Source organism: Artemia sp. Qi Xiang Cuo, chromosome 20 (assembly GCF_049724085.1).
Source record: "Artemia sp. Qi Xiang Cuo chromosome 20, ASM4972408v1, whole genome shotgun sequence".
NCBI lineage: Eukaryota > Metazoa > Arthropoda > Branchiopoda > Anostraca > Artemiidae > Artemia > Artemia sp. Qi Xiang Cuo.
The window spans coordinates 51,391,299-51,418,884 of NC_142813.1; the positions used below are offsets into that span (position 1 = coordinate 51,391,299).

At 35.4% G+C, this 27,586-nt stretch overlaps 3 protein-coding genes across 3 annotated transcripts in view; 2 read left to right on the top strand and 1 right to left on the bottom strand.

The window, feature by feature from the left end:
• LOC148940338 (putative transcription factor capicua) lies at window positions 1–27,400 on the top strand. The gene is made up of 6 exons (XM_089106417.1): window positions 1–47; window positions 1,908–2,035; window positions 9,551–9,679; window positions 12,219–12,430; window positions 22,069–22,204; window positions 24,801–27,400. The coding sequence occupies exons 1-6, from the start codon at window positions 1–3 to the stop codon at window positions 24,851–24,853; spliced, it is 705 nt and encodes a 234-aa protein (XP_088962543.1). The 3' UTR covers window positions 24,854–27,400.
• LOC148940336 (protein capicua homolog) overlaps window positions 1–27,586 on the bottom strand; it is a 330,670-nt gene that overhangs the window by 79,483 nt on the left and 223,601 nt on the right. The window lies entirely within an intron of this gene.
• The window catches only part of LOC148940339 (UPF0415 protein C7orf25 homolog), a 39,171-nt gene continuing 37,523 nt past the window's right edge, over window positions 25,939–27,586 (top strand). The window contains exon 1 of the mRNA XM_089106418.1: window positions 25,939–26,040. Within this exon, the coding sequence (XP_088962544.1) occupies window positions 25,939–26,040 (102 nt within the window). The remainder of the gene's footprint in view (window positions 26,041–27,586) is intronic.

A 27,586-nucleotide genomic window follows, 5' to 3' on the forward strand; every position in this document is an offset into this window, starting at 1 on the left:
ATGATAGCCGTCACTTACGTTTCAGGTCTTTTCATTCAGAAAGAAGTGTAAGATAAATAATTTTTGTTCATGGAGTCCAATAATCAGAAACGAAAAATGGTCAAGAAGATGGTTGGTATCGCAATCTAGGGTATGATTGTTGGTTCCTGTTTTGTGAAATGAGGTGCAATCTAGTTAATAAACAGTACCATTGATGGGTGAAAAAGACTAGGGAATCTTTATTTGAACCCTGGATACCTCTGATGACAAAGGCAGCTCTAAAGAACAGACTGTAGAAAGTTGAATGGCAAATTATCGATCCACAGATCAAGAAGATAGACGTCATGGACTTCAATAATCAGAATTGAAAAACGGTCAACAAGAGGGTTGGTATCACAATCTAGGGTATGATTGTTGATGGTTGCTTTTTGAAAATGAGGTGCAATCTAGTAAATAAACAGTACAAATGCTTGATAAAGACGATTAAGGGCTTTTTTTAACCCTGGGTGCCTTTGGAGACACAACATTGGCTCTACAGTAATTGTTTGGAGATGTTTGGACGGAGGACAAACTATCGATCCATCGGTCAAGCAGAGTCCTGTCCCTGGCGGGTATGAAGACACATGCGGCTCTAAGATAGTTGATTGGACAGAGTTGGGTTGCTAAATATTGAAAAATGGGTAGAAAAGGGAGCCGTCAGTCACTCTTCAGGCCTTTGCATTTCAATTGTTTATTAGTCAGAATAAAAAAAGGAAAAATGCTGTTTTACACCGAGAAACTGTCGACAAGATGTTTATTTTCTACGAGCTGCGGTATGATTTTTGGTGGGTGTTTTTTGAAATCAGGACCTATCTATTAAACAAACTCTAGAAGCACCCAGGGCTTGAAGGAACCTTCAGGCGCCTTCACCAAGCAATAGCACTGTTTATTTACTAGATTGCACTTCATTTTAAAAATTAGCAAATCAAAATCATACCCTAGATTGTTTATTCCTTTAATTTCTGGACTGGGAAGTTCTTAAAATCAGGGACTACTATCTGCCTGACCGATGTATCTATAATTTGCCATCCAACTTTCTTAAATCAGTTGCTTTAGAGCCGCCTGTGTGTCCAGAGGAACCCAGGTGTTAAATAACGATTTCTTCGTCGTCTTCACCAAGAAATAGTACTGTTTATTTACAAGATTGCACCTCATTTAAAAAAAGCAGCAACCAAAATTCCCACCCTAGACTGAGAAATATCCATTATACCATTTTTATTTCGTACGAGAGTCCATGAACAAATATTGTTTTCCATACATCTTTTCTTTCTGGAATGTGATGGCCTGAAACAGTAGGAAGAGCCCTCTATTGACCGATCGATAGTTTGCCAGCCAACTTTCTCCGATCGATTACTTTAGAGCTGTGTCTCTGGAGGCATTTATGGCTTGAAGAAATTGTCCTTGGTCGTCGTCATCAAGCAATAGTACTGTTTATTTTCTTGATTGCACCGCATTTCAACAAGCAGCAAACAACAATCGTACCCTAGATTGCAATATCAACCATCTTGTTGACCATTCTTTAATTCTCATGATTGGAGTTTATAATAATAATTGCTTATCTTACACTTCTTTCTGAATGCAAAGGCCCGAAACGTGAATGACGGCTCTCTTCTGGACCTGTGGATTGATAATTTGCTATCCAATTTTCCGCAATTTATACTTTAGAGCTTCCTTTGTCTCTAGAGGCAGTCAGGGTTTGGATAAAGAGTCCTTAGTCGTTTTCACCCATCAATGGTACTTCTTATTTACTAGAATGCTTCTCTTTTCAACAAGCAGTTGCAAAACCGTATCCTATATTGTGTTTTAACCATTTTATCTACCATTTTTCTTAGTCTGATTAATAGAGTCTGTAAATAACTATTGTTTATCATATTGCTTTTTCTTTGCAGAGTTCTTCAAACAGTGAATTTTGAGGAGAAATTTTCTCATTTGCCTGAGTTCAATCCTGGGATAGAGTCCCCGATTCCACCAAGTCCCGGTATGTTTTTGAAAAGGATACGGAGACAGTCAACAACGAGTAAGTTTTCTCCTCTTTACTCCGTGTTAACCCCCTTTTTTCTTTTCCCCCTTTAAAATATACCGAGTCGTGACGTTCACACTATATAAAAACAACCAAAATATTAGAACAATGGCAAAGATAACAAAATAAAAGTAACATTTTCACGTCAGTTGTAACGTGATTTGTTGCATTTTCTGGGGAAGTCTGAGGGGTTAAGACATTTGAGACAACAGGTTTTTTGAGCGGATGAGGGGGGGGGAGCGTTGTGGATGGAAATATTGTTGACGAGCAAATTTCCTTCGCACGGAAAATCCCCCGTCCCAGATAATTTCTCCCCCCCCCATGGAAAATTCCCCCAGACGTAAAATTGAGCAGCCATAGAGAAAATGCAAAATAAACACATTAAAATGTTGATCAAGGGTAACAAAATGTCCAAAGGGGTAACAAAAGGACCGGATATCAAAAAAACTTCTTGGACTTGGGCTGGTTGGTCTCAAATCCCTTTCGACTGAAAAAAAGACAAGAATTCTCAATTTCCGATTGAATGAGCATCCTCTGAAGTTTCTACGATCAAGAGGGACAGGTTGGGGATGTGGAAGTGGCAGCCTTCTTCTATACAGAGTAAAGTCTGTTCATTTTAGGGTTTAATTTTACTCTTTACTTTCATAATGACAGTGTAGACCAGAAATATTCGTGGAAATCAAGAGGAATTATATTTTAATTCCTACTTCCATCCTGCTCTCTTTTCTTAGAACTAATTCTGTATTTATCTGAAGATATATATATATATATATATATATATATATATATATATATATATATATATATATATATATATATATATATATATATATATATATATATATATATATATATTACATCTGAGAATTTTGATGGTATTACTTACAATGCCCTCTCCATTTCTACACCTTTGTGCTATTCGGAATCTGAAGGCAAACTTTCATCCTGCAGTGTAACTCAACTCCCCCAAATCTTCTTCTATAAATAACTAAAAGTTCACCGAGAGATAGAAAATTAGGGTATGAAAGCACAGTTTTTTAGAATAGAAGTAAACTTCCCCCACCTACAAAAAAATCCACTGGCCCACCTCCATAATGATTAATGCAAAATTATTCACTACGGTGTGTAATTTTATGAAGCCTCAAGTGAATAAGTCTAGAATAAATGTCTATTTTAACCATTTATTTTGTATGGCCTACCTGCATCTTTAAGATCGAGTGCTCCACTGCGCTGTATTACGGTTTCTGCAACTTGTAACTCAACGGATAGTTGCAACCGTGAAGCTCAACAGTAGAATTTTCAGTCAATGAAAATTCCCTTTATAGTACCCTATATACTCTATACCCTATGTACCTTATATACTTTATAATACCCTTTGGGTCAAAATTGTCGTTTTACGCAACAAAATGACAGAAAATACTGCTCTACTATGGCATAGTCTTCTGTTGTCAAGCAGTTCGTGGTAACGAACTGTAAGTAAGGAGCCACCCGGTTCAATAGTAACCGAAACTCTAAAAAACGGAATTTTGATACCAATTGATGCATCAAAAGAATTAAATTTTTTGCTGATTTCAAATAGATAAGTTTCATCAAGTTGGGTCTTACACATCAAAAGTTACGCGCCTGAGAAAATTTGCCTTATTTTAAAAAAAAGGGAAATGCCCTAAAAGTCATAGAACCTTAATAAAAATCACACCGTCAGATTCAGCGTATCAGAGAACCCCTACAGTAGAGGTTTCAAGCTCCTATCCGCAAAAATGTTGAATTTTTTTTTTTTTTTTTTTTTTTTAGCCAGAAGAAAGATCATGGATGCGTGTTTATTTGTTGAATTTTTTCCGAGGGTGATCGCAAGGACTCACTGGTCCTAGAATACGTGGGAGGGCTCATTCGAACGGAAATTAAAAGTTCTAGTGCCCTTTTTAAGCGACAAAAAAAATGGAGGGCAACTAGGCCCCCTCCCACGCTCATGTTTTTCCCAATGTCGCCCGATCAAAATTTTGAGATAGCCATTTTGTTCAGCATGGTCCAAGAATAAGATAACTATGTCTTTGAGGATAAATTAATCTTCCAAAGTCCCCGGGGAAAGGTCTGCAAGTTATGAACTTTGCCCAATGTTTACATATAATATTGGTTATTGGGAAGTATTCAGAAGTTTTCGGGGGGATTTTCTCAGGTAGTGGGGGGTGGATGGGTCGGTGGTTACGTGGGAGTATTTTTACAGATGGGAAGGGACATTGCTATGAAGGAGGTGCTGGATATCCTAGCATTATTTAAACAAACTTCAAAAATTAAATTAAAAAAAAATCAAGTATTTCAACTGAAAGTAAGGAGCAACGTCAAAACTTAAAACGGACAGAAATTATTACGTATATGATTGGGTTCGCCCCCTAGTCAGTACCTCGATCTTTATGTTAAAGTTTTTTATAGTACTTTCATAAGAGCCGTTTATTCTAAATAACGGCCTTTGTGATTAAAGGGTCATTCTTAAAGAATTGGAACAAAATTCGAACTTTAGCGTAAAGAGCGAAGCATTGACCTAGGGGGCGAACTCCCGCATGTAACCCACTTAATAAAAACATACGAATATAGAAGTTCAGTACATAAATTAATTTGTAAATTACGTATATTTATTACTAATAAAAACGTTCGTAATCAAAATTAAAAGTTCTAGTGCCTTTTTTAAGTAACCAAAAAAATTGGAGGGCAACTAGGCCCCTCCTCCGCCAATTTTTTATCAAAATCATTGAATCAAAATTTCGAGAAAGCCATTTAGCCAAAAAAAGAAGTAAAATTAATATGCACATTTCCTTTTAATTATTCATGTACGGTGAGCCAAAATCAAAACCTTCATTAATTCAAAGACGTTCAGAAATGGAATTAAAAAACGAAGTTTTTTTAACTGAAAGTAAGGAGCGACATTAAAACTTAAAACGAACAGAAGTTATTCCGTATATGAAAGGGGCCGTCCCCTCCTCAACGCCTCGCTCTTTACGCTAAAGTTTTACTCTTTCTCTCAACTCTATTTTTAAAACAATAAAAATCTTTAGCGTAATGAGCGAGGCGTTGAGGAGGTGACAGCCCCTTTCATATACTGAATAATTTTTTTTCTTTAAAGTTTTAATGTCGCTCCTTACTTTCAGTTAAAAAAACTTTTTTTTATTAGATTTTTTAACGTTTCAAAGAACTTAATTTTCTTTATAATGAAAATTAAATAATTATACGGTGGAATAATGGGGGGGGGACCTAGCACCGTTGTATAAGTATTAGGAGTCTGGTGCGGCTTAGTCGTGTTGGTCTGACCAACAAGAAGGGTGTTTGTGGTAGTTATGTTTATATTAGTGTTTTTCTGTTGTTTTTTTTCCTTGATTTTTTTTCATGTTATTTTCTCATTTTGTCTTGTATTTTTTGTGGCCATAACCCTGTGGGGCTTCAATGTCAAATATACATATATACATATGATGTTCTGACAACATAAGGGTCCCTGTCACACTTTTTGTTTGGAGTATATAACGTACAGAATACACTTCCAGTTATGGTAGGGTGTTATGTACACCCTATGGTAGGGTGTACACTTCCAGTTATGGTATGGTAGGTATGGTATGGTATGGTAGGGACTGTCACCTCTTTGGCAGCTTCAAACTCCTGGTGGTTAAATTTTTAATGGTGGTTTAATTTAATGGTTAGGTCGAATCTCTAAACATTCATTGATCTTTTTATTTATTTATAATATAATTTCTTTGCTTAGCTTGGTTATATATTTGTTATTAGTCTTTTCTTGTTCTTTGTATATATGTATAAAGGTTGATTCTTTGAAATTAGTTCCATTTTAATTTTTGAGTGGGCTGTAAAAGGCCAGAATTGTTGTTTGAGAGGGGGGGGCTACAAGAAACCCTTTCCCCCTGGATATGTCCTTTGATGTAATATGCTTATATTGTGAGTTGGGTGTAACAGGGCTGTGTTTTATTTTTTATTTTTTTGTGGAGTCTGTAGAGTTAGTGGTGATAATTGGTATCAGGCTGCTCTTTTTCTTTTTTTCTTTCGTTTGATTTGTTTTTATTTTCTCTATCTGTGTTTTTGGACAACACAATCCACTGGGAGCGAATTTGTGTTTTCTTATTTTGTACTGGCGTAAATATATTATTATTAAATGAACTTGAAGCCGTAAGAATAACATAATTACATTTCAATAACTAATAAAATAATTGAAATAAATAATAAATAAAAGAATTTAAAATAATTACAGTCGGTGTTTCACCATAATAAAACAACGTTATTTTGTATTAGTATTTGAGCAATTTCAGATTAAACAGAATTCATCACACTGTCGAATGTATTGAGTGAAAAAAAAAACAATTTTTGTTTAATGAAAGGGTCCGTCAATTAATGTTTTGGAAAAAAATAATTATAACAGACAACAGAATTACACAAATACGTGTTTAAAAGTAACCTTCTATATTTTGGTATATGCAATAAGCATACTTTGAAAAAGATTGAGGATAAGGCGCGGGGAGGAGGATGGATCATCCCGCTTCTGTAGCTTACCCTCTTTTTAAAGATCTTTTTGGAAAATGTGATAAAATGTTACATAATCAATATTTTTTATCAATATATTCGTATGTATTTATCTTTCAAATAGGTAGACTTAAGCATTCCAAATAACTGAATAATGGGCTAAAAAGAATGACCTAAATACAGAGAATTGTATGAGACTTCAAGTTATTCTCAAATTGTCAAATTTTATACCAAGTTGTAGAAATAACATCAATTCACCTGTTCATCGAAACTACTTTCTAACTACTTTCTTCTTCTAAGTACTACTACTCTCTTTCTAACTACTCTCTAACTACTCTTTCTAACTACTCTCTTTCTAACTACTTTCTACTTTCTAATCTAACTACTTTCTTCTTCTTCTTCCTGTTTGGATTGTTGTGGAGAAGCTTTCTTATAATCTCTTCACCGGAGTCAAATTTCGAGTTTTGTATTTCCAGCTGTAGCTAGGTTCAAATTCTGAGTCCCGTGTTACCAACCTGAGATCAATCTAACAGCGCCGCTATAGGATTCTCGTGCCTAGTCCTCCCCTCAACATAAATATATCAGCTTAACTATAGTGAGCTTAATTATATCAGCTTAATTTTAGTTAGCTCATGCTTATAATTATTCTTAAGAAGATTTGTATTCCTAGCACGAATTGTCCTAGGGGAACGAACCTGTCCTAGGTTCATCCTAGGTCCTAGGACAATTGTAGATCAGGACAGTAGAAATAATGTAGGATAATGTAGATCAGGAGAGTAGAAATGTCATTTCTACTCTCCTCAAATGTCAAACACCGCCCTATTTATCTTTCCTTTGAGAACAGCAAAGCAAAGGGTTTTTGAAAATAACCTTAGATGTTTGAAAATGTCACATCTTACCTTTAGGTGTAACAGTGACCATATGTGTCCCAATAGATATCTTTTTAAATATAAATTAAAAAATGTAAAGAAATATCACTGTAGCTCAAGAAGCTACAGTAATGGCAGTGGTCAAGCATGGATCTGAAGCATGGGTGCTCTGAAAAACAGTGGAAGATTTGCCAGATGTTTTTCATTGCCTACGGATTGTCTTGATTACCCGACTGACTGACCGTATCTCAAACAGTAAGCTGTATGAAAAATGTGGTTCAATCCCGCTTTCTAAGGCTATAATGAACGAAAGGTTAAGATGGCTAGGGCACGTTCTGCGGTTGAAGGATGACAGGTTGCTAAAGATTGTCCTTTTCGGCGGACTGAAAAAGATTGCGTAGGGCTAAAAAAAAATGAGATCGTCCTCTGTTGGGATGGGAGGATGTCGTAAGGAAAGATTTAAGGAAAATGGGAACTTCCTGTGAGGGTGTAAATAGAGAGCTTTTCTATAGATTGGGATGGAGGAGGAGCGTGCGTAAAATTGTCGGCCTCAGAAAGTTTGGGGCTGTGGTGAGTTGTTAGTAGTACGAGTATTTCATGCTACGAAGTTTTACTTATCCGATAGAATTCGACTTCATTGACTGAATACGAACGTTTCTGGGGAAACATATAGGGACTCGAAAATAATAACTAACAAAAATGAACACAGTTATAGATTGGCTAATATATACGGAAGATAAAAAGACGCTTTGCCGTTGACCGAGGATTTTTCCTAGCTTTTACTCTCCTGGGAGTTGAGAATCAGGAGATTGTTAATGTTTGAGTTTTTATTGCCAAAAAGTAAAATCAAAATGGCAAATTAGTTTTTGCTTATTTATTTTGACAGTTACTAGTGTCAACATTGACGAAAATGTGGTTACGAGTATCAACATTTACGAAAACCTTCATAATTTTTAAATTTCAAAAATCTTAGAGAATTGCAGTTTTTGGGTATGACTAGACCTTTGATGGGTCAAGTGGGCTATATTTTAATATAGCCCTATATATATATATATATGATGTTTCATAGCCATAATATACATGATGGGTCAAGTGGGCTATATTTTAATATAGCCCTATATATATATATGATGTGTCATAGCCATAATATACATGATGGGTCAAGTGGGCTATATTTTAATATAGCCCTATATATATATATATATATATATATATATATATATATATATATATATATATATATATATATATATATATATATATATATATATATATATATAAATAGATGGGTCATAGCCATAATATATATGATGGGTCAAGTGGGCTATATTCAAAAATTAGGAATATTTTTGCTTTGATGTTCTTTGTAATTTAATCGAAGATGAACAATTTGATTTGATAAAAAAATAGGTCCCACCTAGGACTGGATTGAATTGGTGCGGGGCCCAATTGATTTTTTTTTGCGGGGCCTTCTTTATACATTAAATATTCAAATAGAACATGCCTGCATAGTAGTTAAAGTACACAAAATTATTCAAGTACGAAGTGCCAAATCTCTGTAATATAGGACTATACCGATTACATTACAAGTACGATTATCGATTACCGATTACAAGTACGAAGTACCAAATCTCTGTAATATAGGACTATACCGATTACATTCAATATATTTGACATGAACTTTTACGGCTATTAGTTTTTTACATTATAAAGTATGTATTGTTTAATGATAAGTACATTAATAAATCTCGTCCAACAACGCCATCTTAAAATAAATATATTTTTAATTATTTGAATAACTCATAATATATCCCTCATTGTCAAAAACAATTTGCTTTTAATTAAAAAAAGAAAAATAATAATGCATGTTAATGGTAATGCGGGGCCCTTTGAAATGCGACGCCCAATTGGGCCCAATCGCCCTTTACTCGGCCCTGGTTCCACCTCATGAATCAGTTTGAATTATTATGTAATCACTTTGCTTTCAATAAATGTGGTCCTGCCCGAAATCCAAATTGTGACAACGGAATTCATATTGTGATGTCGTATAGTCGTTTTTATTTGTAACAATTTACCAATTTCTATAGGTTTTGTGATAATACGTTTCTAAATATTTTTGTCTCTATGACAGGAAACGATGACGAAATTGGCTCTGAAGCTTCTGGTTTGAACAGCAATCCTCCATCAGTGACCCCTCAATCGGCTCAAGTTACTGGGAACACTTTCTTTGGACCTGATTTTAACCCAGAAGTTTTTAAAAGTAAGAAATCGGTCTCGTGATTCATCCGGTTTTATTTAGTTGATTTTAGCCGTGTCTTTATATATATATATATATATATATATATATATATATATATATATATATATATATATATATATATATATATATATATATATATATATATATATATATATATATATATATATATATATATATATATATATATATATATATATATATATATATATATATGCATATATATATATTGTAATGGCGACAATACGTGTGAATTGAGTTTTCATTCTAGCCTTTATTTTCTTAGGCTTAGACTTGATTTTTAGATTTAGACATTATAAATTAGGCTTCCAAAATTAGGCTTCCAAATAGCTCGCTCTTTACGCTAAAGTTTGAATCTGTCACACGACTTTATTTTATAAAACAATAAAAAACTTTAGCGAAATGAGCAAGGCGTGGAGGAGGGGACAGCCCCTTTCATATACGGAATAATTTCTGTTCGGTTTAAATTTTAATGTCGCTCCTTACTTTCAGTTAAAAACACTTGTTTTTTTATAATTGCCAGCAAAATCAAGTATGTTATCTTTGAAAGATTTCCATACTACTTCAGGGTCGTCCAGAAGTTGGAGGCAGCTAAACCGGTTAGATATATCGAGAGCATACTTCCGTTGCATCTCAGATGTAGCCAGACTACTCAGATCGAACTTGGAAGGCCGTCTTTCTTGTCGTTGCGCTCTCAGCCGCTGCCTTAGCGTGGCGAGTACAATCCCATGGTCTTTGTTTCCAAGCTCGGCCGACCTATAAGTCCGGCAATTTGTAATTGACGAGTGCCAGTGACCCGAGATCATAACATACTCGATCATCTTTTTGTCGTTACTATACCAAGCGTATTTATGCATATCTCGTCTCTGAAAGAGCGTGTTTGGTATGACCTGATTATGCATATTGCAGAGCTAGAGGAGTCTTTGTCCGTTGTCATTCAGTGACGACGGACAAGACCTGTCAGGTACCAAGGACAATGCATCTTAAATTTGATTGTTTGAACTCTTTAAGCTGAAAGTTACGAAGAAATGTATTTTTTAAGAAGTTGGGAAAAATCGGAAATTAAATTCTTGGTAGTAAAGATCTCGTAAAGAGTTATGTGGCATTTGGTAGTAGCGGCTGGTAAATGTAAAAAACAAATTAAATGCGATATAGTGGATATACTGACTGCATGTCCACAATGATATAATACTCATTGCATGAGTATTATTTATAGTAAGAAGAATGTGACGGGCATTCAAAATATATAGTCTATGCAGCAGAATACGTACTGCTGTCCATGTCCCATCATTTCAACATATTATATCTTGAAATGATGGGACATTGATAAGATAAGATATTTATTTTTAAAAACATCGCTATCATAAGCCCACAAAGGGCCGAACATGGACATGAAAGGATAACTGTACTTATCAATATTTTTCTTTTTTTAATATTGTGTACCGAGGAGGTTCAAGTGCCGGTCTTGACCGAAGTTTTGTCTCAGAAATTATCTATGTTAAATTTAAATAATTAATTTTGCTTATTTATTTTCAATATTCAACGTGACAATACTGACAAAAATATACTACTGCCCTAAAAACTTGATTATTTTGAAAAAAAACCCTGTAAAATGCTAGAAAATTGTGGTTTTCTGGTATGAAAAGATCTAAGGTGGGTGCAATGGGGAACAATTTTTTTATGTCCTTTGTACATTTAGGGGATTCTGACTCCATAATTGAATTGGTAAAGGAATTATTTTGAAAAATCTAATCCCATCTAATCTAAGTCTCTGGACTCGTGATTGATTAGGCCGTGCCCAACAATGCCTAGTTATTTACTGCGTAGGCCTTCTGACAAGTCATATACAATCCCTCTTATAACTGACAATTTTAGGTATTTTACCGAATTCAAGACCTGTTAATTTAAGTTTTATATACTTAAATTGATATTCGTAATTTTTCGTTTTTGAGTTATTTAAAGATTTTAATATATAAACGGCCTGAAAATTCTATAAATTGTATGATTATATAACATACGTACAAAAAGTCGAAATTTCCATCAACAAAAAGGTTTGGGAATATAATGTTATTTTTTGGGCTGGGGATAGTCCTCCAATTTGGTCTCTAAGGAATTGTTTTAGTCTATACTATAGCCTATAATCAATGATATACAAAATATTAGCCGTTTCATTATAATAATTGTTGATATAAAATATATAATACTTTGTTCGTCTCGTATAATTAAAATTTATAATTTCTGCTTCTCCGGCTTTGTTTCCTTTTGGCCTTTTTTTTTGGGGGGGGGGGGCCTCTACCGAAATTTTTCTCTTGTATCTTTTTTTTATAAAATGTAAAAAAAAACATAAAGCTTTTTGGGGTTTTACAAACCAACTAGATGATCTGTGCAAAACCTTCGGCAATATTATACCATAACATTCTGTATTCTATTATAGCATTCCCATATTACATTATATAGGACATTCTACATTATATAACATTCTATATTCTTTAATGTTAAAATATAATAGTGTATTTTTCAGGTGGTTATGTCAGTGATCCGACTGATGTGACGTCACCTACCTTACAGTCACCTCGGACCCCAAAAACTCCAGCTACTGCCTCCTCAGTGTCTGGGGGTGAGAAAAGTTTTTCATCCCTAAGAAAAATATTGGATCAAAGACGGCAACTAGTTATGCAACTCTTTAATGAGCAGGGTATGTTTCCAACAACCCAAGCGACTTCAGCGTTCCAAGTAAGCGGTATTTTGTTGATTTAATTATTTCTAAATCTAATTAATAACCAATATTCAACTTAACATTTATTCAATAATTTTATTTCCTATTGGTGAAAATATAGTCTATGTACCGTTAACTTGTATGGGTATGTTTCAAACAATCCAAGCGACTTCAGTGTTCCATTTAAGTGGTATTTAATTGCATTAATTCTATATATTATTATTGTTGTTATTATAAATATTCATTTATTTCCTGTATAAAAAAGGTACACTAGACGGAGTAATCACTAAAGATAAGAAACAGAAAAAGAGGACACAAACACACATTGAAAATTCAAATGCATGACAAAAAAAACAACAACAACAACAAAATTCTTCATTACATACATTACGTTAATACGAACAAACTATTGCGAACAAATTGATGACCATGGCTGATTAAAATCTCTTTGATAACGGGATAGAGATTTATTAATACTAATATTTGTGTCTCCAAGCTTATACAAATGGATAATTTTACGGTTTCTTGTCCAAGCAGGCAAATGTAAAAGATACTTAGCAAATCTGAAGAAGATTGATCGTAGGTGATTGAATATTGAGCGTAAGATACACTAATTTTACGCTCAACGTGAGATATCAGCAAACGACTTGTGTGGCCGATAGATGCGCCAATTGGAAGGCCCAGGTATGTAATATGGTCTGTGGATTTGATAAAAAAAAACGTCCAGATTTAGGAGAGAAGTAGAGGGATTTCGTCAATTGAAAAGGACAACCTTGGTTTTCTCAAGATTAAAAGACAGACCGATTTCTGAATATTCAGGAGTTTTGGAAATTCTTCTCAATGCGCTGGATCGTACGGCCGAGATTCAAGATGTCATCAGCATAACAAATAAGATACACATCGATTCTCCCAAGAATATAAGAAAGAAGATATTTTGCCTGAGCGTCCAGGACACAATTATTGAACAGGGTTGGGGAAATGATAGCTCCCTGTCTACTTCCTTTCGTAACGAGGATGGGGTACTGAGGAATTACAAGCATAGTCGAGGGAGTCGAAGAGTTTGACCTCACACGAGAATTATTGCAGTTGTATTGGGATTGATGAAGAGCCGACTGCATGGGTAAACAGAATGAAATTTTCAAACGCGCTCTAAATTCCTATATAAATCTCTGAGAACACGGACTACTGATGGGTTGACGCCTCGCTTTGCCGTATGAAGAAGAATGGACGAAGGGATTAAGGAATCGAACTCACGTTTAACGTCATGTCCGGCGAGGACCAGACTTTCTCCTGAAGATCAAGCGTCGGCAGTAAAACTACTGTGAAAGCATGAGAACAGCCAGATTAGCCTGAACACCGACCTGATATGAGGGAACGTAACATTTCAGTCTTAGCTCATCAATGAAAAGGAGCTTGATAAGTTTACAGAGCGCAGTAGAGACGGTGATGGGACGGAAGGAGGAACATTGTGACTCAGATTTTTCTATTTTGGGAATCGGAGTCAGATCACAGATGCAAAACGGCAAGGAACAGCACCTGTATCAAATGTCATTTGAATGAGAAGGCTGAGGTGACGCACCAGTACATAACTTCCATTAATGATGTGTAGACTGCTCATCTTGTCTATCCCGCAAGGTGCTTTCTTTGTGAGTCGGGATATGGCTTTAATAACAGCGTCAAAAGTAACAACAAACTTAAGATCAGGATATTCATTTGTGAAGTTTTAAAGCTCGTCACAAAATTGTGACTCTAAAACAGAATCAGTCCCAGAAAATTCATTTAAAAATGGGATACCCATTCGGACAAAGGAATGTCGTTCGGGTCTGGCAAATTAGAGGAGATAGTACGAGGTAATAGCTTACACAGTAGATCAGGTGAATTCTTGACCTTCTCAGAATAAAGTGTCATTTTAGATCGATGAAGGGCAAGTTCCTTAGCAAAAAAAAATTTTCGGTGCTTTTCTCAATTCATTGACTATTCCTTGGCCAGAGATTTTAGGCAATCTCTCCATAATTTGTACCGAAACTGAGCCCGGTCACAAGCATCAGATAGCGCTAAATTTCGTGACATTTGGGTGCCAATATGTATTTTTTTAAGAGGAACTGCCCCTTTTTCAGCGCACAAAAGCGCGTGGCAGATTTCTGCTGAATACATATCACGAGTTACTCTAACTTCATTATTCTTTAATGGAAGACTTTTGCAGAAGGTAAAATGAAACACGTTTCTTGTTAAGGATGCTATCAGAAGTTTCAATGTACTGAGATGTGTCGATTTTTTCCAATCGCGACAAGTATGCCATTTATGCCGGTGAACAATAGGAGCCTGCAACACTAGAATCTGAGAAGCTTCTCGTTTAAAACTAGAAGCAATAGGAAGGTGGTCTGAAACTTGAAATTTAAAAAATACCTCAACACATAGTGTATCAAGATTATACGACACATCGTGGTCAAGGATAGAGGTGCAAGAAGAATGAATGTAAGAAACGTAGCAGATTTCTGTTGAACTTTAAAATCATCGCTAAATATTACGTATAGTAAAGAAGCACGGATAGAAGCTGAAGACAAACTGCAATTAAAATCACCTACGATCAAACACAGGATTTTCAGTTTAAGGACATCACGAAGGCATGAGCTAAGTTTACTAACTGCTAATGCGAAATCTCTCTCCGAATCTTTATCTTTGTAATCTGTGGGTAAATACACATTTATTGCTACGCACTCACCTACTCGCACAGCTAAAATACCATCACTAGAAAAGAAAACGCTAGAATCAAGATTTGATGCTACATAAGTAGCAATACCACCCGAAGCTCTGCCTTTAGAAGCACTACGCTTAGCTGGAACCGAAAAAGTTTTGAAGGTGGCACTAATGTCAAGTAAACCAAGGTTGTGTTTAGTCAGTAAATGTTCCTGCAAACACAGAATATCATGATTATGAAGCATATTCTCAAGAATAGGTCTTTTGTTAATAAGACAACCATTAATGTTCCAAAATAGAAAGTGAATATCCATTTATCTACTGAGCTGTCCGTTTATCCGTTTGAGTGTTGCCAGGGCATTTTATACTAAAACAGATGTGAAGACTTTACATGTAAATGCAGAACACGTTCCGAACACATGGATCATCCCTGGTGGAAGAGTAATCCGTGGAACCACAGCGAGAGCACAGTCCTGCGTTCTTACAATCAGCAGCAATATGTCCTCGTCGATGGCATCTGAAACACCGCCTGGGTATGAATATGAATTCCTGGACAGCTCATAACCCATAACCTCTATAACCTCTCATAACCCAGCTTCGCAGACTTTTTCAAAAATGAATCGAGATCACTGCGTTGTTGAAAGTAAATCTTGTGGACACGTGACTTGCCACACTGCAAAGCTTTGACGCATTTTGTAATAGTTTTCTCTAGATCTTTTTCGTTCATTTCTGTCGGTACGCCTTTTATTACACCGATGAAGGCGGGAGATTTAAACAGGGGCTAAAAGGCCAGGTTGGGACTTTTTCATCTAATCAGCAATTGAGGAGGCAGCGGGTTTACTTTTTACGACAATTTTCCATTCTGATGAGGAATGTTTCACCTCTGAAATTTCATTTGCGGCAACCATTGTTTAACTGGTACGTAGAACTATCCTTAAACAACCTCTAGAAAAGATAAAGCATAACTTCCTCAGCCATTCGAAACAGTCGCTGTTAAGAGCCTTGCTTGACTAATGTCTTTAATGTAAACACAATAATTTGTTAATGATATAAAGAATTCTTGCAGTAATATCAAAATACTTAGTTTTTTTAGGTTTAACAACACTAAATAGTTTTTTAAGGAAATTTTCATCGCCTTGAAATTGAATAAACGCCTTATTGCTTCTTTTTACTAGCTTTTTTTTTTATCTCTTACCATTTATTTCCGTTTCCGATTTTCAGGTTTAGTTTCATTTAATTTTCAACCATACATGCATAACATATTAAATATTCAAATTTTTCGCAGAGAGACAAGCTCGTTTTGCACAGGTAAAACGAGTAAAGAAATAAATGGATAGTCAGTCAAAATAAAAAACATGACAAAGAAAAAGCAAAACAGACATAAGACTAATTACTCACGCCACGCCACAGCCACAATCCTCACGCCACAGCCACGATCATCACGCCACAGCAGATACCCCACCCGTTGATACAAAAACAAAACAAAATATCAACCAACAATTGGAGAACAAGAGTGAAATCAAGGCCCGAGAGAAAAACTCAGTAAAAAATAAAATATAACAATTAAGAAGTACTAATTATCCAAAAGGAATGATTTCAACTTATTTTTTAAAATTTCAAAGGACACATGAAAATCAAAAGAAGAGTCATATTGGTTCTATGAATTTACTACATTATTTCTTAGAGAAAAACGGGACCTCTCTGGAATTGTCAGTGGCTGACGTAGTTTTCATATATTGCGTGTTAAATGTGAAGATAGGAAGTGCAACTGGGAACAAATCCCAAGAAAAGAAATTACTTGTCAGGAGATTGTGCTTAGCCTTGAAAATTACGAACTAAAGGTTCGGAATTATACGATTGTTCGTATAATTGATTACGAAAGTTCGTAGCCAATTCAACACGAAGAATATTCACCAGACAATGTAAACTCTTTGTAAAGAGTTTGGTAAAAGACGTAAGATAAGATAAGATTTATTGTTGAGAAACGGCTATTACAAGCCCAAAAGGGCCGAATTCGCACTTTAGCGTCAAATAAAGCGAAAAAGAACAACAAAAACAAACAATCAAAAAACAACAGGAAATTATAAAAGGGTCAATGTCAAATACATAAAAATGTTAAAAACAAAAACAAAAAAACTCATAAAATTAGAAGGCCAATGTCAAGTCAGCAAAAATGCCAAAAAAAGAAGAAAACTCGTAAAATTAACAAGGGTATAAAGTAAAATTAAGTTAGTTGGTGACTAACAAACATAAATATAAAACCTCAAAATTTGCAAAATGGACGTTAAAATTAATAACTATGAGGTAAAGAGTGAGTGAGGGGGGAGGGGAGGGCTGCAGAGTTTCACTGATTGAAAATTTCAACTATGTAAGGGATAAAAGTTCTTTTACATCTTTCAGTGCAAGCTCTTATTGGGGCAAAAGGGGGGATTTTCGTTGACATAGAAAGTGGGAGATAAGGTTGAAGGTGTGAATATTGACCAAGGAAAAGTGGAGTTGTTCAAGGGTTATGAAGGGCATTGTTAGCAAAACGCAAGGTAATTTTTGCTCTCCTTTCCTTAAGGGTGACAAGACTAGCTCTCCTAAGAAGGGAAATATAAGGTACTTTACCCTCATTGAAGATAATTCTTAGGCACCTTTTTTGGACTGCCTTTATTCTGTCCGACAATTCAATGGATATGCCAGGATGCCAAACAGGTCAGGCGTGCTCAAGGGTTGGGCGTACAAATGACAGGAAAATCCTCAAACAGTGCGATTTAGGGCATTTAAAATTTTTAAGAAGTTTAAGGAAAATGCGGCATTTGCACGTTTTAAGATGTCATTAATATGACAATCCCATTTTAAGTCGCTTGAGATGATAACGCCCAGTAATTTCATACTGGTAACAGACATTTAAGGGGGGATTGGACAGGATAAAGAAGGAGGAGTTTTAAGGAAATTAATAGTAAGAACAGTTGACTTTAAAGGGTTGACTTTCATATCATCAGCAAGAGCTTCGGCTGATATCGATTCCAAGATGTCCATTGGGTTGCTTTTTGAATTTTCGGAACATGTCTCTAAGACAGTTAGATCATCAACGAATTTCCATCTATCCGGAAAATAAACACCAAGGTTGTTTATCATTGTAAGAAATAAAATTGGGCCTAAGAGGGTTCCTTGGGGCACACCATTATAAATTGAGAGGGGATCAGAATATACATTCAGGTATTTCACGACTTGCGTTCTATTAGAGAGGAAAGACGCAATTATTCTAATTAAATAAGGGTCAACTTGAAAGTAATTAGATATCTTTTCTAATAGTATATTGTGGTTGATTAAATCAAAAGCTTTTTGCAAGTCAACAGCGATAACATTAAGCCAGGTATTGGGTTTTTCGAGTGTGTTACATATTGTGTCCATAAGGTGAACAAGATAGTGGGTAGTAGATGTAGAGCGTAGGTTTCCGAATTGTCTTTAGTCAACATTTGGGATTATCTTTACTTTCAACCACTCAGCTAAAAAGTTTTCATATAACTTCGAAAATACTGGAGTAAGAGTAATGGGACGGACACCATCGAAATCTTGATTGTTACCTTTCTTTTTTACGGGAGTAATAAAACCTAACTTCCAACAATTTGGGAATTAACCAGTAGAGGTAATTTCATTAAAAAGTAAGGACAAAGGCTCTGAGACATTGCCGGCAAAGGCTTTAATTAGTACAATCGGGATGTCTAGTGGATATGTACTACACTTTTTAATGTTCTTAATTTTTGCTTTCACATCCGAAGGCGAAATAACGGGAAAATTGAGAGAGCACAAATCATAAAGAGTGTCAAAAGAAAGGGGAGAGAGGTTCTGAACTATGGAAGAAAGAAACCTGTTCAGATCATTGGCTGTAACTGAAGGGTCTTCTTGGAAATGGAAATCTATATTATTTTGTGTTTTCCCACAAATTGGCTTTATTCTTTTATACCATTGTTTTGGCTTTGTAGAAAATAAATCCTGGACTTTGCATTTGTAATATGAAGAAGCAGATTTACGTATTTCTTTTTTTATATGTTTACGCAGTGAGTTCGCTTTGGATGTTTTACCACTCTTTAGTAGATTCAATTTAATTCTAATTAGTTTTTTCAATTGGCTAGTAATGTATGGCTTGTCATTAGAACATGTTTTTACTTTTTTCACAGGGAAGAAATTTATGTAATTTGTTTTAATCAGATTTTGGATTTCAGAGACTTTAAAATTAATGTCATTTTTTCCTTTGAGGGCCTGCCAGTTTTCATTGGTAATCCAAGATCCAAATGTGTAAAGACCATCATTGGAAATTGGGCGATAAGAGAACTCAGTAACAGAAAAAGTATGATTAAAGCTATTGAGAGGCTTCGTTAATAATCAAAAATGGTAACTTCCTCCTAACGGGGGCAAGGGGACAGGAGGGGTATAGAAAGCCTGCATATTGTTGCAAATCAGATCAAGGGTTGAATTTCCTTTTGTTGTTGGTATTTTTACTATTTGTTTTAAGTTTAGGGAACTACAAAGGGAATTCAACTTTAGATCATTAGCATCACCTGCTAAGAAACCGGCGTTCGGGAATTTGCAAAGGACAAAGTCGGCACTACTATGCAGTTGTTGATAGAATCGTTGTCTTTGTGCAGCGTTTTGATTTGGGGAATAATAGAAGCAGCAAAACACAATCAAATTAATGGGGTGTGGTGAAACTTTGGGTCTTACACTTACCCAAATGATTTCATCGTAATCTGAAAGGTTGGGAGTATGAATTAATTTAGGAAAGAGATAATTATTTACAAATAATAGTATTCCACCTCCCTTTTTACCTAAGGGGTGATCATGGGGACGAATTTTTATGAATTGGGAGTAGTTATTAATTTTCAATAAATCAGGGTTCTGTGCTTGGACCTCAGTTACAACAATTAAATAAATTTTGTGTTTGTGACAGAGGGCTAGCCTGATCACTTTGTTGAAATTCAGGCTTTTAGCGTTCGTTACAAAGTGATTTGAGTAATATAAATGTTTACTAAAGAGGGTAAATGTTTGTTTGTTAATTATAGGAGACAGTGGGGGTGGGAGGAACGTGGATCTTCGAGAGGAGAGGCATCTTTTTCGGGATGAAGGCTGGGATTTATTTGAGAAGCAGGATTAAACTTCTGGTTGGGTTGAGCAAGGAGGGTTTTAGAGAAAGGGGCCACATCTTTTAAACCTGGGTCACTCTTGTCTGATCACAATTGGGAAGCATATAAGACGGTGGTATTTTCTGGGAGATCAACTTTGGATGGGTTAACTGGAGTGATAAGAGGGAAGGGATTTTTCTGGGAAAATGGAGTTTTTTGCTGGGTGGTAAAGGTGGAAGTTTTTTGAGTGAGCAGGGTGGATTTGGGATAAAAAAGGAAGAGTATGCGCTGATGAGCTAATTTTACTAATTGAATGAAGGGGGCTTCGCTTGCGGGTTGATTTGGAACTTGTAACTATTTTCATATTAAAAGTTTTACTGCGCCTGGCTATAGCACAATAATCCCTGTTTTTCAAATGTAATAACATGCACTTAGTTTCAAAACATAGGCCACTTTGAAATTTATGGCAGGGTTTGGAATGGGAGCAATAATTGTCGTTACAGTGACCAGTAGTTAAAAAAGACATACAAGGGTGAACAAAGTTACAATCACTCTTTTTTATACACTTGTTGGCCAAGTGAAAACGGCAGGCAATAGAATTCTTCCCTGATTTGGCTTCAGGAACAGATTTATTAATAATACTCAAGTTGTCGCTGACCCCTGTATCTGGAGTATTGGCTGAGTTCACACTTAAATTGTCACTGACCTCTGGATCTGGAATATTGAATGAGTTCTCATTTAAGTTGTCATTGACCTCTGGAACTAGGTCATCGATTAAATTCATTTTTGAGTTGACACTTGCGTCATTAATATTAATGTATTGGGAGTCGTTGCTTCTGGATTGAATTGTAGTTGGTTTCAAATTAGCGATTTGTTGATTTGTATTCACAGACTTAAGTGTATTCTTAATTATATTCCCCCTAAGATCAATGAAAGTAGAAATTTTGTTGGTAATGAACTTGAGTTTTTTTTTTTCAGCACTAAGAGGAAGGGGAGGGAAGGGTCACATAGGGGGCTGGAATCACAATTGCCACAAGGAAAATTTTCAGTCTGGCAGGAGGCATCAGTAGAAGGCCCACAATTAGATTCAAAATCCGTCTGGGTACTGGCATCTTTAGTTCCTAGCAGAAAACCAGTCTGGCAACTGGTTAAAACTGGTAGGGGAGTAGTCTGACACTCGCTTTGGGCTGCAATGAAAGCTTTGCCATCCCTTTGGCAAGGCGGGGTAAAAAAGAGTTTGGTAAAAGACGTCTGGTAAATGAAGCTGGTGAAGACTACGTCGCATCTTTGTCACATCACATGACTTAGTATCACATTTTTCTGACTACTGACCATTTGATTTGTGATTTGAAGAAATAGAGGCATTTATTAATAAAAAAGTATGATTTACTTTTCTGCATGGAAAGTCTCGGGGGACTTGTTAAATACCAGGTGAAAGAAGGTATTTGTATAAAAACACGCTTGACTGATTACCAAGCTATAAGAAAAACTTTCAAGTGCTATGAGGAAAGAAAGGTTAATATGGTTTACAGATGAAGGATGGCAGATTGCCAAAGATTGTTCTTTTTGGTCAGCCATCTTGGACCAAACGGAAAGCAGGTCATCCCCGAGAGTATTGGGAATAGGACATTGGGAAAAATTTAATGGATATTGAAGTTCCTTGGCTGGAATCCGACCCTGTGCCACGTATTTTCCAGCAATATTGAATCCGCTTTGACACCACAGAACACGGCTGCTCTGTTTTTTAATATTAATGTTTTAGTTTTTATTTCTGTTTAGGGTTTAGTTAATAATTCCTGTTTTAGCTATTATTATTTTAATATGCTTTCTTAGTTCTGTTTAAATTATAGGCTAAGCATAGTGACGTGTTTCCTAATAAGAATTGCCTGCAGTTGAAAATTCGAGAAGTTAGACAAAAAGTAATGGCTCAAAATCCGCCACAAACACCCGGCCAGTTGCAGCAAGATGAACTTCTTCAAAACCAGGGTTAGTATTCTTTTTTCTGACTTTTTTTTCTCTCTTTATTTTTCTTTTCTGTGAGAGAGTGCAGCATTTCGAGGAGCAACGCAAATTGGATTTTATTTGCTTCGACGAAGTTCCATCGTCACTGCAACCTATATTCACTTCAACCACTATAATCACTGCAAACCTGTGACTTCACTTATTTACAGGTGACCGTTTTGACTCGGGAATCGTAAATAGTTTTGACTGGTCGGGAATCGTTTTGACTTTCGCGTTATCCTCAATCAGTATGCTTGGAGCATATTTTCTTGAAGAGGATCCACAGTATAGCGAAAGTATTTCTCACAGTCATTGAAATACTATTAATAAGAGACTATAAGTTGAATAAGAAGTGCCCAGAAATATAAGAAAATGTAGAATTGGAGGGGTCCAAGTACCGAGGCACCCCCCAACGTACATCCCTGTCCTCATGTCTGTTTTATGCCCAAATCCGCCTTATATGTGATGAAATACAATTTATAGTTTGTCTGTAAGTACCTTAATGGTGACAAACCTTTAGCCAACTCCTCTGTAGGTTTTGGTTATGTACGTAGGAATTTCTTTCATGTGGTCAGATTGGTGACACTAAACATTAACACTAAACGAAGAACAACATTCAGAGCAATATTGTTCAAGCACAGGGGGGGGGGGGGATAATATACCCCCTAGACTTTCCCCTTTCTAGATTTTGAAAAAAAAAAACTTTTTGGGGGCATTTTTGTTGAAAAGTGCCTTTTTGGTATTTTTGTTGAAAAAATAGAAAAAAAACATCAGATTTTTCCCTCCTCCCGGGATTTTAAAAGGTACTCTCCCCTTCCATAAATTTTTGTGAATTGACGCAATTACACCTCTTCTGCTAGGAAATTGGGTGCAGTAAGGTGGAGTCTCAGACTTAATAAGAAGGAACCTAGGGGAGGAACAGGGCTTTGGCAATGGTCTTACTTTGTATATATCGATATTCTACTAAGAAACCAAAAAAATATTGTTAGGTTTTTGACTAGCACCTTATTGACTTTGCCATTGTCATTGGCACACGGCCTTATCCAGGGGGAGCGGAGGTTTGAACCTCCCCCCTCTCCCTCTGGAATTTTATCCGACTCGTAAAAACGTAATAAAATGCATATTAACAAATTTGTTATGCATTTAAAAGAAAATTCTTGAACCCCTCCTCCCGTATAAAAATTCTGGACACGGCATTGGCGCCCCGTGGCACCTTGCCTCATTGTCTCGTATTCACCAAAATTTTGCAACATTCAAAGGATTTACTGATCTCCACAACTTCTTTTCTCTACCAGGGACGTTTAACATTACTATAACCTTTTGGCAAAAAGTGGCTCTCCAGCAGGTTTGAGTGCTCCATTTTTATAACTGCCTGTCTAAGTGCTCCTGGAAATAGGAAATATAAACAATGTGACTAATCTCCGCTTGATACTATTGAACTCAATCGATTCTAATGAGTTTGGACGCTGTAATTAACTGTAATAGTAATATTAGAAAATATTTACCCAAATGCTTTTTTCTTTCTCTTTTTTTATTTTATTTTTAGTCTATTGTTACTCTCGCATTATTGTGCAAAAAAAAAAGAAAAATAAAACCATTTTTTTTTGCTGCAAACTCATTGCAAGGATGATTCTATAAATGAACATAAATTTGATTTTAAATATACTTAATACATATTCGTTTGCACTATGCTGTCAACTTTGACTGAGAGGGTTAAAGAATAAATTTACAACTGGCCATTTTTTAAATGTGGGGAAATGGAGCCGATTTTTACAGCAGAAACGTTATGAATTTTTGGGGGAAAGGTGGCCTTCCAAGAGGCTTGAATGCCCCAGCTTTATAACTACCTTTCTAATTATTTGGTTGAAATATGAACTGTAATCTTCGCCTTAGACTACCTTGTATGGAAAATTGCCCCCAAGACTGAACTCGAGAGATTCTAATTAGAGGATGGCTCTAGAGACAACCTGATATTGCAGTCTGTAGTATCAAGTGTCTTGTAAAATCTTATCTACTTTCTTTTATTTCTTTTTATTGATACTCTTTCCTTTCATCTTTAATGGGTTCCTTGCCTATATTTTAGGAATAATTTGGTCATTCTTATAAACAATGAAAGTGAAATCGGATCGCTTGATATGGTTAAGTGGGAACTTGTACAACACAAAGGACACGTGGAAACATATCTTAAAAATTTTTGAGAATTCAATTTTTTCAGATTTTTATATTTCAGATTTGGGTTTCGGTGAAATTGCTCTAAGACAACTATTTTTTTTTCATTTTCCCAAAAGCCTTGGAGTTTTGAAATCGGTCAGAAGTTAGAAAGGAAAGTAAATATTTTTGGGTATTTTAATAATATTTTATAATTGTAGGCTTTTACTTTCCATTTTTTCAAAATTTTTAATTATATAAGTATGCATATTAAAAAAAAACTCTTTGCGGTTCGGAAATACTCTTTGCAATTAAGAAAAAAAACAAATTTTGCAAGGTTACCCAGTGGTGGGTAGTTTATTTTCTTCGTTTAATTCTACGTAGTTTTTAAAATTTCATGTTTTAAAGAAAACGCAAAAATTTGTTATTGCAGGTTATTATGGTTCATCAGAGCAGAATACCAATATGGACACATCAACCGACTAACTACGGCACACTGAAGCTACTAACCCTTTAGCATGTGAATTTGTCTATTTGTTTATTGGAAACTGTGCTAAATGAAAATTTGATTTGCGAACTAGCCATCTTCCTGCAGCTATTTGATAAAAAAAAAAAAAAATATAAATCGTTGCTGTGTCGCCTAAGGTTCATAGCTTGCCTGTCAAAAAATTAGAATAAAAATATGTTTACGGCCTTAAGGGAAATGAAGAAATGCATTTACGTCGAGCATAAACATCGAACCTACCCAGGCACTTAGTAGATATTCCAGATAAGACTTTTAGTCAATGGAGTGAAACTGCAGAGTGCAAATTCGTGTGAAGCTTAGTTTTGAAGAGAAAATGCAGTTACGACCTTTGGTCATAAGAATGTTTAGGTCGAAACGAAGGAATGCAGATACGTTGAGTGCAAATGCTGAACCTAGCCAGGCTCCTAGAAAATATTCCAAATAAGACTTTTTGTCGATGGCGTTAAATTACAGGATGCGAAATTTGTGTATAGTTCGGTTTTCAAGAAACTACAATTGCGACCTTTGAGTCATAAGGATGGTTAGATCGGAACAAAGAAACGCAGATACGTTGAGCTTAAATGTCGAACATATCCAGGCTCCTAGTAGGTATTCCAGATAAGACTTAGTCGATGGTGTTACACTACAGGGTGCAAAATTTGTGGATTTTTCGTTTACAAGAAACTACAGTTGCAACCTTTGAGTCATAAGGATGTTAGGTCGAAAAGAAGAAACGCAGATACGTTGAGCTTAAATGTCGAACCTATCCAGGCTTCTAGTAGGTACTCCAGATAAGAATGGAGTTACACTGCAGGATGTAAAATTTGTGAATAGCTTGGGTTAAAAAACAAACAAATGCAGTTACGACCTATAAGTGAAATGAAGAAATGCAGTTAAGTCGGACGCAAATGCTGAATCTATCAGGGCTGCTAATAGATCTTGCAGATAAGATATGTCGATGGAGCTATGCTACATTATCCAAAATCTACAGCTCACTTGGTTCTTTTAAAACAAATTGCAGTTAAGACCATAAAGTGAAGTGAAGAAATGCTGTTGCGTTGTACTTATGGTACAACGCAATTTTGTACTTATGGTATATCCTCCAGCTAAGACAGTGTTTATAGTATATCATTCAGATACTACATTTAGTCGATGGAGTTACACTACAGTATGCAAAATTTGCGCACAGCTTGGTTTTCAAAAAATATGCAGTTACAACCTTAGGTGGAGTGAAGAAAATATATATTATACCTATCCAAGCTCTTAATGTGTCTACGTATGCAGTTAAGACTTTTAAGTGAAATGGATGCAGTCACGTCGAGCGTAAATGTTGAATCTATCAGGGCTGCTAGTAGAACCTCTATTTAAGACATTTGGTTTATAAAACTACACAATCAGATGTTAAATCTGTGAATAGATTTGTTTTTAAAAAACATCGGTAAAGACTTTTAGGTGTAGCAGGGACGATTTATGTACATTATTCTAGAAGCATCATCAATTAATTTTTATTTTTTGTACTTTGGTTTTGACCTAATCGTCAAAAAATTACTCCATTTAATTCGGATATTGTTTGACAATCAAAATTGTCTAGTGACCTGTGATAGAAAATTAAGTTTGAGAGATTTGTTGGTAGGATCAAAAAGTATGGGTAACTTATAATAGTGGAAACTGTCTCTAGTGTCAATAAAATGCCAGTGTCATCTAGGATTTGATGTTTCTTGGTATTTTTTCAAGCTATGTAATTGTGTTTTTTTTTTCTTCCGAAACTTAGATCAGACACTACTACACTAATTTCGCCAATTACACTAATTCCACTAATTTTTCTAATAATTAAACTGAAAAAAGCCAAGAAACGCCAACCGTTAGATGGTGTTGGTGTTTTTTCGTCGACACAAGGGGTAGACTCTTTATAAGTCACTTATACTCTTTGATGTGGAAACTTATATTTGGCATACGTGGCTTAGTCTTTGATTTAATCTAACGGTCAATATATAAACCTTCAGTTTTTTGTATTAATTCAGACAGAATTAGCAAAAATAAAGCAAAATGAATATTTCGAATATTGTTCTATATTTTCTATTTCAAGGACCAGAATGCATATCTGGGAGCTAAGTGCTGAAAATTAATAACTTCATTATAATACATGATAAAAAAACCGGCTTTAGCTTCGAAATATGAACAATAATTACTTAATAGATCAAATAAAGTTTGAAACTAAAGACACAACATGATACTTTAATTAAAACAATTTGAAAAATATGATTCCTAAAAAAAACAGGCCTCATTAATCAAACTATCTTTAGTCAATAGTCAAAAATGACAATAGTTGATACTTGATAATTTATTTCTGAGAATCGGAATCCATCCATAGGACCAGAGTTACTGACAGCTCATAACTAATAATTTTAACATATGATTAAAAAAAAACTAGGCTGTAGATTTGACAGAATAGCAATAGTTATGGTCTGTTCAGACGCATAGGAAATCCTTCGGTACGAGCGGAAGTGTTTATACGATAGTCAAGGCCGTATCCAGGGGGGGTGGAGGTAGGGGTTTGACCCCCCCCCCGGAATGTTTCCCAACTTGTAAAAGCGCAAAAAAAAATTGAATAAAAAAAATTGATGCGTTTTTTATTTATTTATTTTTTTAACCTTTCCCGAAAAAATCTTTATGTAACCCCAGCCTCGAAAAAAAAAAAAAATGCTGGATGCGGC

Excerpts from the sequence above, each read along its gene's own strand:
- LOC148940338 (XM_089106417.1), top strand. The coding sequence starts at position 1 with ATGATAGCCGTCACTTACGTTTCAGGTCTTTTCATTCAGAAAGAAGT. Across the intron at positions 9,680-12,218 it reads TAACCCAGAAGTTTTTAAAA|GTGGTTATGTCAGTGATCCG; the intron begins GTAAGAAATCGG and ends TGTATTTTTCAG. Across the intron at positions 22,205-24,800 it reads TGAACTTCTTCAAAACCAGG|GTTATTATGGTTCATCAGAG; the intron begins GTTAGTATTCTT and ends TTGTTATTGCAG.